The 14036-nt window shown below is 37.1% G+C and overlaps 1 protein-coding gene across 1 annotated transcript in view; it reads right to left on the reverse strand.

Moving 5' to 3' along the window:
* COL4A1 (collagen type IV alpha 1 chain) overlaps positions 1–14036 on the reverse strand; it is a 128241-nt gene that overhangs the window by 32809 nt on the left and 81396 nt on the right. Inside the window, 12 exon segments of the mRNA XM_050915610.1 lie at positions 695–886; positions 3579–3649; positions 4341–4424; positions 5361–5456; positions 7270–7434; positions 9036–9071; positions 9730–9823; positions 10678–10719; positions 11197–11250; positions 11482–11526; positions 13692–13751; positions 13900–13935. Of these exon segments, the coding sequence (XP_050771567.1) occupies positions 695–886; positions 3579–3649; positions 4341–4424; positions 5361–5456; positions 7270–7434; positions 9036–9071; positions 9730–9823; positions 10678–10719; positions 11197–11250; positions 11482–11526; positions 13692–13751; positions 13900–13935 (975 nt within the window).

Genomic DNA, 14036 nt, shown 5'->3' on the forward strand with positions numbered 1-14036 from the left:
TAGCACATGGAAATCATACCTAGTGTGCAATGCAGCTAACTGGACCATGTAGGCTACGTTCCCAGTGGTGGATCTGGGAGCAGATGTGAGCTCCACATCCATATCAGCTAAACTCTCTATCAGTGCAAGACTTTGAGGCATTAGTTTCCACAAGAAGAGAAGTATGCTAGAACAGAGTTGAATCTTGTCTTAACAATCTCTACTTGGATAACTGCATTCCTTCAATCATCTCCAGGTATCAGCTAAATCATCCACACTAGTTCTCACTATCAAGCTGTGAGAAAGGGAGAAAGGAACAACACTATTGTCCATGCTCACAACTTCGTGGGGGAAGTAACCTTGCTCTATAGTCCTGAAAGTAACAAGCCATGCTAAATACATCTGAGTCAGATCACTTATTTGCATGACATGTAAAAAGAAAGGGTCAAAATCTAACTCTGAAATAGTCTGTTGTTGAAGGACCGTCTTTCTCACTAGTTCCAGGGAAACTGGAGTCTTCCTCTGAGGAAGAATGAACTACTCGAGGTAAGGACAAGATGTGGAACAATGAATGAGGCCAATAAACATAAAGTATGTATAGGGCATAAAAGCATGTGAATTCTGATCTGAAAGACAGAATGTATACATAGGACAGTATGTAAACATAAATAAACACACAGTAGGACAATATGTAAACATAAAGAAACACACATACTGATGCTCCTTTCGGACCCTGGAGACCTGGCAATCCATCTTTTCCTGGTCTTCCTTCTCTTCCAGGAGTACCTGGTTGTCCTGGGAAACCAGGATCTCCCTTTTCACCTTTCAGGATAGAATCATAAGAAAAATCTCCTGGTTCTCCTTTTGCCCCAGGGCTGCCCATAAGTCCTGGAGTGCCGGGAGGCCCCTGAAATTTCATAAATTCAGATGTCATCAGTTGCCCTACCCACCGTTCAACTGATACAAAAGAAAACAAATCTTCAGAAATTAAAGGGTATACCCAAATCAAGTAAACCATTAAGTTTTCAATTGAGGAGGTCAAATGAGAATATTTTCCAGGACACAGCAGTGTGAATAAGGAATTAATGCAAATCTTCTTGTCTTGACCATTTTGTCATTTATCATATCACAGGTATATCATTTTAGATGGTGCATATAAACTTACACCACTCACACAAGAACTGCAGGCCATGACATCAAAAAACTACTCTGAATTTTCAATAGACTACCCACTGGATTTCAGTTATGCATATTAATACAATATCAGCATCAAGGTAAACAAGGCTTTTTAAAAAGGCGTTTTCAGAGTTAAAGTGTCTGCCCCAACCTTTAAATGCTGAATTCTGTAACACTGTGGAACCTGTTTCCCTGACGCAAATGCAACAGAAGTATCTCTACATTTCCATGATAATTTACAATACCAGAAGAAATAATACTAATACAGGAAAATAACACACTTCCAGTATGCAAAGACAAACTCAGCCAAACTTACAGGTTTAAATTGCTTATATAAGCCCTACCCATGATTTTCTTTCTTTCAAAACCTTTTAAATCAACTATAATATTCATCAAATACATAGATTGTCTACAAAAATTAATTGTCTTATACAAAACTCAGACATTATTTGCACAAGAGTTAAGGCTAACTGAGGGCTGAAAGCTTCTCCCTGGGTAATTTATTTATGACATTGAGCTGACTCAAATACTCGTTTCCCTTCGATACTAACGTTCATTGATTTTGTACAATTAACAATCACAGTCAGTTGGTACTATCAGAATACCATGCACATGCTCAGAGAAGAGTTTTGTAAGCTCTCCTGGGAAGAAATTATCTACCTAATAATATACCTATAGGATTTCCAGAATTCCAATTTTTCCCTACATATTTTCTAGGACTTAGATGAACTTTTCTCATAGGAACAGTCTCTAATTTCAAGTGAATCAGAGCTACTTATTAGGGTAGTAAAGCACAAACTTCATGGGCAATGTCCACTGCTTATGTCTGATGTGTGCCCTCCACTTAAACCTGAACCACAACACAGTCAAATGTAATCCTTCCATTAGCTTTGGGGGTCCTGGATCAGACTCTGATGCTCTGGCATGGCTCTAAACAATGTGAGCTTGCGAGGCTGGCCTCTATGTAGTTTTTCCAAGCTAAACTATATGCTGGATCGCCACCTGGCTGAACTTTGTGGAGCAAAACAAGCTTAAAAGCATTCAGAACAGCAGCCAGTCCTTGTCTGATGAAAGACATGAACAGAACTTAAGAGGCAATAAAAGGAAAATATAAAGGTGTGGTAAAACATGTGCTGAGAACAAACGCCAGACATGAAAAAAACTTAAATACATTAGGATGTCTTTCATTTTTCTCCACTGTTTCTTTCACTGTTTCTTTCTTTCCTTCCCATTGATATTATAGTAAATTCAGTTGCTGAGTAATAACATCTTATTTATCACGGTGGAAATAGAGAATGGCCTCCATCCTAGCTAACTTTCATTGGCTGAATTCAGGCATCTAGGCTTTATTTATACTCAAGGGAGAGAAATAGATTCCTTGAGTAAGTAATTCATACAGGTGGGTTGGTTTAACTTCTGAAGGTGCCTCTCTCTCACCACTGGTGATAGAGGGATCTTGCTTAACTCCAGTGTGTGTTAAAGCTAGTGCACACGAATGTCACTGAGAAGTTATGTTGCCAAAAGTGATCAGCTGGAATGAGAAAACAGGTTTGGGAAAAAAAGTCTGGGAAGACTCTGACAAACTCAGTCTACTTACATTAGGAATGGTGTCAAAATCCTCATTATACTACAGGAACGTGTATGCTAAGGTAGGTCTTGACAGCATACCACAGTGTACGTAGGGACACTCAAGTGAACTCTGACAAGATCAAATGTAGTTGTGCTAGCACAGTGCTCATCTAGGAGTAATTTGTGTTACATTTTAGACAAGTGCTATGTTTATGGCTGTTCTGCTTCTGATAGCTGGCCTTACTCACTGAGAGTTGTGTTGCGCTGCGTCAACATAATTTACAAGTGATCATATTATCAGGATACTATTCACTTTCACAGTCTTCCTTTATAACTTCAAAATTACTTAGCTTTCGTTCTAACTAATTATGTTTTATGGAATATATTGCACACATTTCCCAAAATTCAGACCAAGTATATTGCGTGCTAATATTAGATTGCTTACACTACACTAGATGGCACTGTCTCTCTCTCAATATATATGTACACAACAGCAAAGAGTTATTGGAACGATTCATGACAAGGTCAGGGCAGACCTGCATCTGTTTCTTGTGAAATCCTACTTTTTACCCAGCTCCACTGCTTAGGTTGCTCAGCCATGGGTCATGGGTCCTGCTGAGTTCATACGATGGGCAAACACAGCAATATAACCCATTTCTGACAGCTCTTTTTTCCTCTCATAGCTCTACCACACTGCTTCCTAGTTTATTTTGCTAGGCATAGTTCCTTAATTTTATCATATCACTGTGCTGGTCTGTTTTTAAACAGAACTATTACACAACCACACTGATGATCACATGTTTTTTGATCACATGCCTCATAGGACACATAGCATTTGGCAAGCCATTACTTACAGGTACCCCTGGAAGGCCATCAAGTCCAGGTAAGCCTCTGTCACCCTTGAAACCTGATTGTCCTGGAAAACCTTATCAGAGAGACAAAAATACAATGCTATTTATTACACGTTTTTATAAATAGCTCATTGTATGTGAATTCTTTATGATCCTTCTCACAGTGTCTCATTCCATCCCCAGTTATATCAACATAATGCTTGCTAAAGTCAGTGAAGTTGTCTGGATGCATGCGCTCATGTGCTATATGTGTCTGCATTCAGAAACTCAGAAGTTGATGATTCGTTTGACTTAGGAATGAATTCACTTTATTATTTAGACCTATCATGTAACCACTGCAGTCTTGAAACTACCTAAACCGCATTCATTTTTCTTAACAGCCACTAGAACAAACTTTAGGTAAAATATCACTGTTTGCATGTGGCACTTCTCTCACATGGTAGTAGAAAAATTTTTTATTCAAGCCTCGGCACATAGGGTAAATGCTTCCCACATTATTTTTCACTTTCACAATCTTCTGTGAAAATATTTGGGCCACAGTTCGCAAAGGCCCTCCACTGTGGCCAATTTCTGCTTCCTTGGTAATTCTTGTTGATTGCATTGGAAATTTGGAATCAGGCCAAAAATAGGAATATTCCATCCTCCTTTCATTAGTTTCACAAACAATTTGATTAGTGGGACAAAAAGTAATTAATTTTATCATATATGCTGCATTTTTAGATTTTAGCCTACGTAGTTAATTCTCAGGTAGTTAATGAGTTTTACCTGCTGGACCCGGAGGCCCTTGTGGTCCTGGAAGTCCAGGAGGTCCTACTTCATCACATAAGGCACAGGATTCACCTTTGTCACCTGAAAAAAACCCCCAACAAAACTAATGAATAACAATGAAAAGATTTAAGACAACTGCAAGCAGGTGGATTCAGGGGCAAGAGTGAATTTAATACACTTTATGTTGAAAGAATAAAATTAAACTGCTACTTCTAATTACATGCTTCAAAGAGAATTTATCAGCAAACTGATATTCAAAATTCTTTAAAATTTTTAAAGGAATGTCATGAAAATCAACTTAAGTCTTACCCTAGGGATAATATTTAACAAAACAGTTAAAAGGGACCAGGCTGAAGAGGATCAAAAAGAAGAAAAGAAATATACACTAGGTATAGAAGAAATAAAAAGATTAAAGCAGAAAAAGGAGAATCTCTATAGTCACTGCAATTTTGCATTTTTAGAAAAGCAGTGAGCAGAATGAGATTAGGAAGGATCAACCACCGTGTAAATGAGTGCAGCTCATTTTGTTATATGTCCCTTTAGTCAATGCTGCTAAAACACATGGTTGACAGTCCTATTTATAGGTGTTACAATTTTAGCTTCAATTATACTCATGGCAATGATTCATAAACCATTTCCATTCCCAACTCATCTGCCCCTCTCTAATTCTTCATTTCAGAATTCACATCTTAAATTGCCATGAACAGTTCCATTTACACTTAATGGGGCTATACTCAACCCTTTCTTTCTTCCCAGCCCTGAGGCATCCTTTATCACTTTCCAGCAATGTGTAGGCTAAGTGAAATGTAAGTGAAGTTTGTGTCACACAACTCAATACACAATATCCTCCTTTTACTCACCAGAGGCTCAAGAAACATCTTCCATGTCCATGAACTATTTGTTTAACTACCTTTAAGTACACTTTCTCTGGATCCAGCCTAACTTGCCCAGCCTCTTTACATATCCAAGCTCCAGGATACAGAGCATTAGAAAGCAATCACTTTAAAATAGTATTACCTTTCTCTCCCATCTCTCCTGGCAATCCATCTCTTCCTGGAAGTCCAGGACTACCTGGTGCACCAGGTTCTCCCTGCTGGCATTGATCAATTCCATCTGCAATGGAAACGCAATAAAGAATATTGTTAGACAAGTGCAAGTTTCCATTATAGGGCTACATTTATGAATGTCCCAGATGAATGTATCTGTGAAGAGTGATAAGTCAGGAGAGCATTTTACTTTTCTATTTGATGTACTTTGAAAAATTTAACGGGATTCTGTATTCTGATTCCATATATACTGCTTAAGAAACCCTGAGAATTACAGAGAAAAGACAGGCTCTGCCATAACAAGGTTACAAACACCTTTCACATAAAATCTATTTTTATTGTAAGTTTTGGCTAAGAAAAGTGCTGTGGGTGAAAAATTGCTGGTTTAACCCTGCCATGGAGAATATTGACGTTCTGAAGAAATTCATTAAGTAGAGTTTTTTGTACCCTGCCTTTTGTTTTCAATGTTTTAGGAAACTTTCTAGGTCAAAAGCAGCTTGTTAACATCTATTTAACTTCTTCACACTGATCAAGCTTCCTGAAAACAAGAAACTTCATATGTTAGGAACTGCAATAGGTAACAAATGAGAATACTTAGCAGGCTTGATATGAGAATACAAATTGTGCTTGTTCTTTTTGATGATATGGCACATGTTCTGACCCAATACACTATGACATCATTTTGGCCAAAGCCAGTAGTCAAAATGTTAATGTGAAGTTTGCCAAACAACAGTTAAATGAAAACAAATTGTTTCCCATTATGCACTTGAAGAAAGCTACAGAAGTGTCTGGGGAAGGAGCAGAATTAAGCAGTGATAGAAACATGTTGTATGAAAAACAGGAATTGCTCTTATTTTTAGGGCAAGGTAACATTTAGCTATTTAATTCCGTATTCTAGGTGCTGGATTTTGTACTGCTTCATTGGCAAACACAGCAACAACTAGGCATCTTCAACTGTTTTTCAACACAGTATTTTTAGTTTAGGAATTCCATAGAGAATAACGTTCCTTTCAATAGTTTTAGACTACCTAAACTACTGTAATAGGGATAACATTCTTTATGTTGAAATGACAATTGAACTCACAATATCAGTATGACCTATAGCAAAAGTTTTCCTTCAATAAAAGAGTTCAAACATCAGTTGTAAGGAGCTATTAAGCATGGACCACTTTCATATGTACTTTTTTCATTGCTTCATTGCAGAGCAAAACCAAAACACTTTTCTCTTTAAAAGTGCTTTATCAGAATCTAATTATACATAGCTGTATAATGTTGTTATCATTACTATTGATATTATTATGTATTTGTCACATCATTACTAGCTTTTCATTTACCTCTATAAAGCATATGTTGACCCCATTCTCCTGTAAGATAATTTCATTTTACAATAAAAACTTCTGGCAGACTAGTATCTCAGTCTGCAGTTCTTACACCTGTTCAATCTGTTACATAGATTGGTACTGCAGACTTGTAAATTGTGATATTGAACAGCTATCTTTTATGCCAGGAACAATATTAGTATCTGTTATTTAATTTAAAATCCACAAATATCTCTAGGTTGGCACATTAGGACACAGAGGAAACCAATCTGTATTAAGTCAATTATTTGGTTATATTGTAACAGTCCACAATGAACTTTTGAAGAAATTTTAAAAACATCTATTTAGCAAAGAATCCTTGTCCCAGTAAGGAAACAAGCGGCTTGCTGCATTGCAGAACAGCTTTTACTTGGTCCATTAACAACTCAGATATGTTTCTTCCACGATGGACATGCATTCTGATTATAGCTTTTATAATCTTGTCTCTTTTTTCTTTTTTATGTGCATGCAATGTGCATTATTGAGTCTTCATTGTGAAAAGCAACCGAGTTCTTTACCTACCTGTTTTGCCTGGAGGACCTGGTGGGCCAGGCAACCCCGGGGGACCTGGGAAACCATCTCTTCCAGGGGGCCCGGGTAAAGAGAATCCTGGAGAACCCTTTTCACCTTTTTCACCTCTCTCTCCAGGGACACCAGGTGATCCTACCCTGTCTGGAAGTGGTTGACCTTTGGACAGAGTAAAACATACATGAAAAAAGTGACAAGTGAAAAGACAGTAACATTATCAACATATTAGCTTCCATTAGGCTTCAGAGAGAAATGGAGAAATGAATGTTAGTGCAAAATAAAAAAGGGACTGTATTTTTACTGTTGGTGTTTTATACAAAATTGAGATTATATACTCACTACAGCTCAGAGTAACTCACTTCAGTTAGGTCCCTAGACAAACACGCTTATTCTGTACTAAGTGGCTTTCTGAGATTCAGTTGAATCAGCTTTTGCTGGGTAGTAAATAGTGGTGACAACGGAGTTAATTTAGCTATTACACTTAGAAACTATTACACACTTCCTTATCTCATAATAAGCCAAATCTTAAACACACCTAGAAAGGGACAGCATGTCTAAGAACTTCAGTCAGTAAGTATTCAACAATGCTAGCACATTTCAGGAATGCTAAAACCAAAACTGTTTGTAGGAATAATAAGCAAACAACAGACAATAAAGAGAAGCAGTTAAACAGCTAGAAAAAAACTACGTAAGATCTTCTTTTAGCTATTTGTACAGTCACACAGGCCTTCATACTTCAATGAGTTATTTCAGTTCACAACTAATCACTAGACGTGATCACTAAACCACTTTTGAGCCTTCTGCAACATTGCAGGAAGATATGAAAGTCACACAAATCTCAGTTTATGTAGGGTAATGACAGACTAAGAGCTACCATTCTTCTTGTCTTGTCACACAGAATTCTTTAGGGACTATTACAGCCTGCGGTATATAGTATCTCCTCCCTAAACTGTGAAAAATTTCCTGGAAACTATCTGACCCTGGCTCACATGAATTTCATATTTAGCTCACTGTCAAGACAGAAAATGCGAGCAAAGGAGGTAATAGTAGTATCACTGCAGGATGTGCCAGAGTCACGTTTCCACAGATGATTTGCTTAATTTTTAAAAAGCAAATATCGTGGTTTAGTTCAAACACATGTACATGTACACATATACATAACAGCAGTGTTGTCATGGATGTGAAGATGTTAAGACTATGAAAAAGGCAACCTTTGCAGGCAAAAGAAATAACTTTTATTAGATCAAGTGACATAGTCAAAAAAAAGCAGGAAGCCTTCAGGGATGACTTTGATCTAATAAATGTTATTATTTCTCCCTGCAAAGCCTGTTTTATTATATTTATGCAAACACATATAGAGCTGAAGTGAGAGCAAAACAAATTATGTACATATGAGTATACATACATAGGTACATATGCACATACCCACGCACTTATTCACATTTTACAACTCTTCTTGCCCAATGGAGCCATACTCTCTGGGCTATCTCTGACGACCTGTGCACACCACTTCTTCAATTTAAGCAGAAAGTTATCAGGGCTCTGCACAAAGAGCAAGGCTGGATCACATCAGAGACACGAGAAAAGCAATCTACAGAAAGGGTCTAGGGGGATGATTAGACTCCCAGAGAGGCCACTGTCTGGGTGTTCTGGAAGTCAGGCAGTAACTGGCAGCAGCTAAGGAGAACATCTCTCAGGACTCTTCACCCAAGAAGAACACAGGAAAAATGTGAACAAAATCAGTGGCCATAAATTCATACCTGGAGGTCCTGGGACTCCTTGTATACCAGGGAAACCTTTACAAAGAGAGGTTTTCAATTAGGCAATGAAGTCAGCAATGCTAACGTCAGTGAACTTTTAGCACATATTATTTAAGTACACATTACAAGCTAGCCCTGAATCAAAGGTTAAGTTAAATAATCCATAAATATCTGCAAACAATACATTTAGGGAAAAGGCCCTGCTGTGTGGCATCTTCTCCACTGATCTTTCTTCAATAGGGTAAGGTCTGTAATGGGGAAAATGGGAAAGGGAATGCTTGATTTTCTCTGTTTACTGAAGAATTTTGTAAATTATGCAAGCCAATTTTAAGACTAAAATTTAGCTACTGACTTTTTTAAAGGAGTCTCAAGATTCTCTGCATTATTATCCTCTTTATGCTTGTGTTGATTTCCATCTTTCTTAAATAATCTCACAGGATTATTTAAGTGCCATAAAAACAGATCCCAGTTTATCCTTTTCCAATCTATAAGTGAAAGGTAGTCTTATTTATGATGAGAAGAAGCGTCCTACAAACTACAACAAAATGTAATAACCTGAAAGCAATTAAATAAATAACAGGAGCATTTTACTGTCATATAGAGTTCCTGAGCTCACAGATAGTGCAATTTTAATTTCCTTTAATAAGAAAACTAGAAGTGTAACTCAATCAAAAAGACAAGACAAAATACATACCTTTTTCACCTTTTTGACCTTTCAGTCCAGGCAAACCTGAAACTCCAGGCTCTCCTTTTTCACCAAAGGCATCTACTGGTCCAGAATCTATAACCTGAATCACAGGACAAAGACTAGGACACTAGAAACATACAACTGTGCCCTCGTTTGTATCTCCCCCATCTTGACCTGATGGTACAGAGGCCATTTTGTTTTGTAATAGCAGTTTTGAGCAGTTTTGGTTATACTTGCAATTTCAGCAATACATAACAACTGCTGTGAGAGGGTTGTAGCTCCTGAGGAATTACCAGAGAAAATAAATATTTCCTATTCTACCAAAATTCCTTCATATCAGTAGTAGGATTAAGTGGAGAGCTTTATAGCACCTTTCTGAAGAAGAATGATGCCAAGAAACCTCAGCATGGTCTAAGCACTGCCCCATTAGGTTTGTATTACCATTAATTTTAAAATATTCTGTTCTGGCAATTTCTGATAACACTGGTCTGAGCTTGATATACAGGATACTAGCATAATTTTTCAAATCAAATTAGCAGACCTTGGGAATTTTCCCCCATGTTGGGGAAGCAGCACCATCAGTGATCTATTTGTTGCTAATTCCATTTTTTATTTGAAGTGTTAAAAAAATTACAGACTGCAAAGCTGACAGACTTACTCTTTTGAAATCTCTTTTGGATACTTTGTATTGATTAACAATGCCTATCATTTCCATAGTCCAAAACATCTGAAATTGATATTCTTTGAGAGCTCCTTTCCTAAATTTCAAACATACTTAAAAGAACTGTATCCAACTTTTGTTTCCATTAAGAAAAAATGAGGACATGACTGATTAGAATGAGATCAGAACATGCATAGTGTCTCTTTTTTTCCTCATTGTTTGAGCACTTCGACTTTCACAAAATTTATATTTTAATTTAAGTTTAAAATACAACAAGAATTTATTTTACTTACTCTTCCTGGAGGTCCTGCAAAACCTCGTTCACCTTTGTCACCCTAAATCAAAATACAATTTACATTTTAAATCCAGGTCAGATTTTCTTCCCTACAAAACAGGATTTCCTTAACAAATGAACACTTTGATACAGATTCATACAGCTTCCAAATGATAAGTACCTAGACCATTATAATAAGTAGTAAGTAGTTAGTTTGTGGGCCTGTACTGCTTTACACTATGTAAAGAGAAACTGGAATTTTTAGGAAAGTACATTTGTACGTATGCTGGCTGCGCAAAAAGCTTGTGAAAATAAAGCCTGCATTAATCAATTCATATAAGAGATCTAAACCAGGGATACCTAAGCTACCTTAATTTTGACTTTTCCTAGTCTCTGAGTGATGATTTTACAACTTAGTAACATTCATTTAATATTGCTTTATGTGCGTTCATTGCTTTAATGCACATCTATGAACACGCTATACAAGCTCTTAACTCCTCATTCTGTGTGATGGGAAGCAAAGACCGCTACTACGCACCTTCGTACCAGGCTCCCCGGGTCGTCCTGGAATCCCAAACCCACCAGGCAAACCCTGTGTGTAGAAGACAGTAAAACCAGAAAAAACAAATATAGTTGCATCTTAGCCCTGGCAGCATCAAAGTTTTAAATTTTCAAACGTTTCAAACCAGTCACTACTTCACTGAAAGCAACAACTTTAAGTAAACAATTCAGAAGGCTAGAAAATTTCAACTATTTATAATACACAGACAGTTCTTTGTTTTGAATGTAAGAAACAGTACTGGAAATTCAGTAAAATACATACGGGTTCTCCTTTTGGTCCTGGTTCACCATCTTTTCCAGGCTTTCCCTGTAAAACACCAAATTCCACTCTGCTTAAACAGATGGCCACGTACACACAATTTCTAAATACAGTGGGTGAAACACTAGAACAAAACAATCACTATTGTAATGCGTTAATCGAAGTGTGCTAACACAACTAACAGTGCAGAGGGTACAAAGCAGGCAAATTGTGACTGCCTAGTGCTTATGTTACTCAACATTCTACAAGCTGCGGAATTAAATAAAATCCTGCAACTCTGTTCCCAGATCCAGGAATAACATACGGATTTCCCAGTCAAGGAGGCTTCAAGACAAAATATATCAACAGCACAGGAAACTGGAACCAGACCCAGAAACTTTTCCCTTCATAGCAATCTCTTTCTATATATGTATACTCTCCAGCCTCCCAAAACCTTTATTCATAGACATTTGGTGGCTCAGTTTCAGCAGGAGTCTTGGAGAGTGGCCCTGTATCAGATCGCGTGGTAATCTAGTGGTAAAAAACACTTCATCTAAATTGAAAGCTATAATTTCAAATCACAAGGCAGATGATAACCTAGAATCCAAGACTCCCTCCTCCAGAGCAAAATGATTCGCTATTAGACCACTGTGTTAGCCTACAGAGGGGATTAGATTCCCTTGAGGTAATCAACAGGTACATGATAAATGACCCAGATGGACTAACCTACTTTTCAGCATTTCCTTCATCTTCCTATGGACTATGAAGGGACTGGCACCTAGGCTTGTAGCCTAATCCACTGGAGGCTGGCTTTTAGTTGGTGTCACAGTGCTTAGATTCTATGCATATCATAAGCAATATGAATATGTCCCATAAAACCAAGAAAATGTATATACTTAATACACAAAGTAACAGTGCATGCAATTCAGTCTAAAAAATAATCCCATCAGTTTAGGTCAAAAAATTCCATCTAAAACAATGCAACTGAAGGATAAAGATGATAAAACAAATGTGAACAGGCCACCACCGCCGAAGTGTGCAGCTATGGTATCTTATAAAGAAGGGTTACAAGTAATTTTTAGCCATTAATTAAAAATATGATCTGTAAAGTCAGGAGAGTCTTCAAATGTACACTGTGATTGGAATTAATCATATGGTTTCGTTCCATGAAACTAGAATATCAGATCTTAATATCTGTTCATCTTTCAAGCCTTATCTTAATTTCAGAAGTAGCTATGATTTCCTTGAACAGCAACAATTATATATAAAATATCTTAGAAACTTTGTTCAAGGAACTCTGCAGAAACTGAAAGCTATATTTTTGAACAATTCAAAGATGCTCTGGTTTCCGCAACAAGTTCTAGGCCAACATTTCTCCATTCTTCCAGCTTTCAAGCCCTCATTTACTCTAAGAGTAAAAATACATACATGATAGCAAAGATAATCCCATCACATATCTTTACTTAAAGGATGGCAGAACATTTGTCCTTGAAGTATACTAGAGAGGGAGATTTTCTCTTTTTCAGATTGAAGTACAATTCAATGCCCATGGATGTGCTGCGTCTTTTTCTAACAGTTTATGAAGACCCACAATTTGAGAAACAGTACTTTAGAGATGTTTGCATGTAGAAAATGTATGGTTTTGCTACCAGCTCAGCTATGAAAGATACAGCATGACTCATGCAGAAGTTGCATAGATGATATAGCTCAGACTAGGCAAATGTAACAGACCTTATGGCCTCAAGCATCTACAGTCAGACTAGAAACCAGCAAGCGAATGTCTCTCAGTCATCTAAATTTTTTGCTCCATTCATCTCCTTTGTAAGAAACGGTACCTTTAGGCTAAGCAGGCTTATTTTGTAGATTGCACGTAAGAGTATTTGAAATAATTTCAACACGTTCCACTTAGCTAAAGTCATTCCTACAGAGTAATTTGTTTTGCTTTGCTTTTCTTTCTCTTCTGGAATGACTTAATCTTGCTTCAGCTGGGATCAATGGGAGTCTTGCCTTTGCCTTCAGCACTGCAAGCTACTGTTAGGTGTCTTTAGTTATCTGAAAGCATGTTACATACTAATATTACTGTATGTTATTACTACCTTGACTTGTACAACTGTCCTACAGCAAAACTTGCTTGTTTGAAATGTACCAAATTTGCATGGTTACTAAGTTTAATTAACTAATGGAAACAATACAACAACTGTAATTCTGGTATTGATAAAGTTGAGCACACTTACACGTGGACCAGGCTTTCCAGGTTCACCCTTTTCTCCTTTGAAACCTGAACCTGGCAATCCCTGGAAAACAAATACACACCAGATTAAAAATACTGTCAAATTCTAAAGTAAAATTGCTTTTATCAAATAGCTATAAAGATATTCAGGACCATTATCAGATTCTTCACGATTTTTATAGTAATAAAAAAAAAATCTACACAATACTCACTGGGGCTCCCTGTTCACCCTTTTCACCTGGATCACCCTAATGAAATTATTAAAAAAATATAGATTAGCAAGCAAAATCTTAACCGTTATTCATTTAGGTTGTAAATAATTTAATTCTTCATGTCAGCAAAAGCACAT

This window comes from Gymnogyps californianus, chromosome 1, assembly GCF_018139145.2.
Source record: "Gymnogyps californianus isolate 813 chromosome 1, ASM1813914v2, whole genome shotgun sequence".
NCBI classification, from domain to species: Eukaryota; Metazoa; Chordata; class Aves; order Accipitriformes; family Cathartidae; genus Gymnogyps; species Gymnogyps californianus.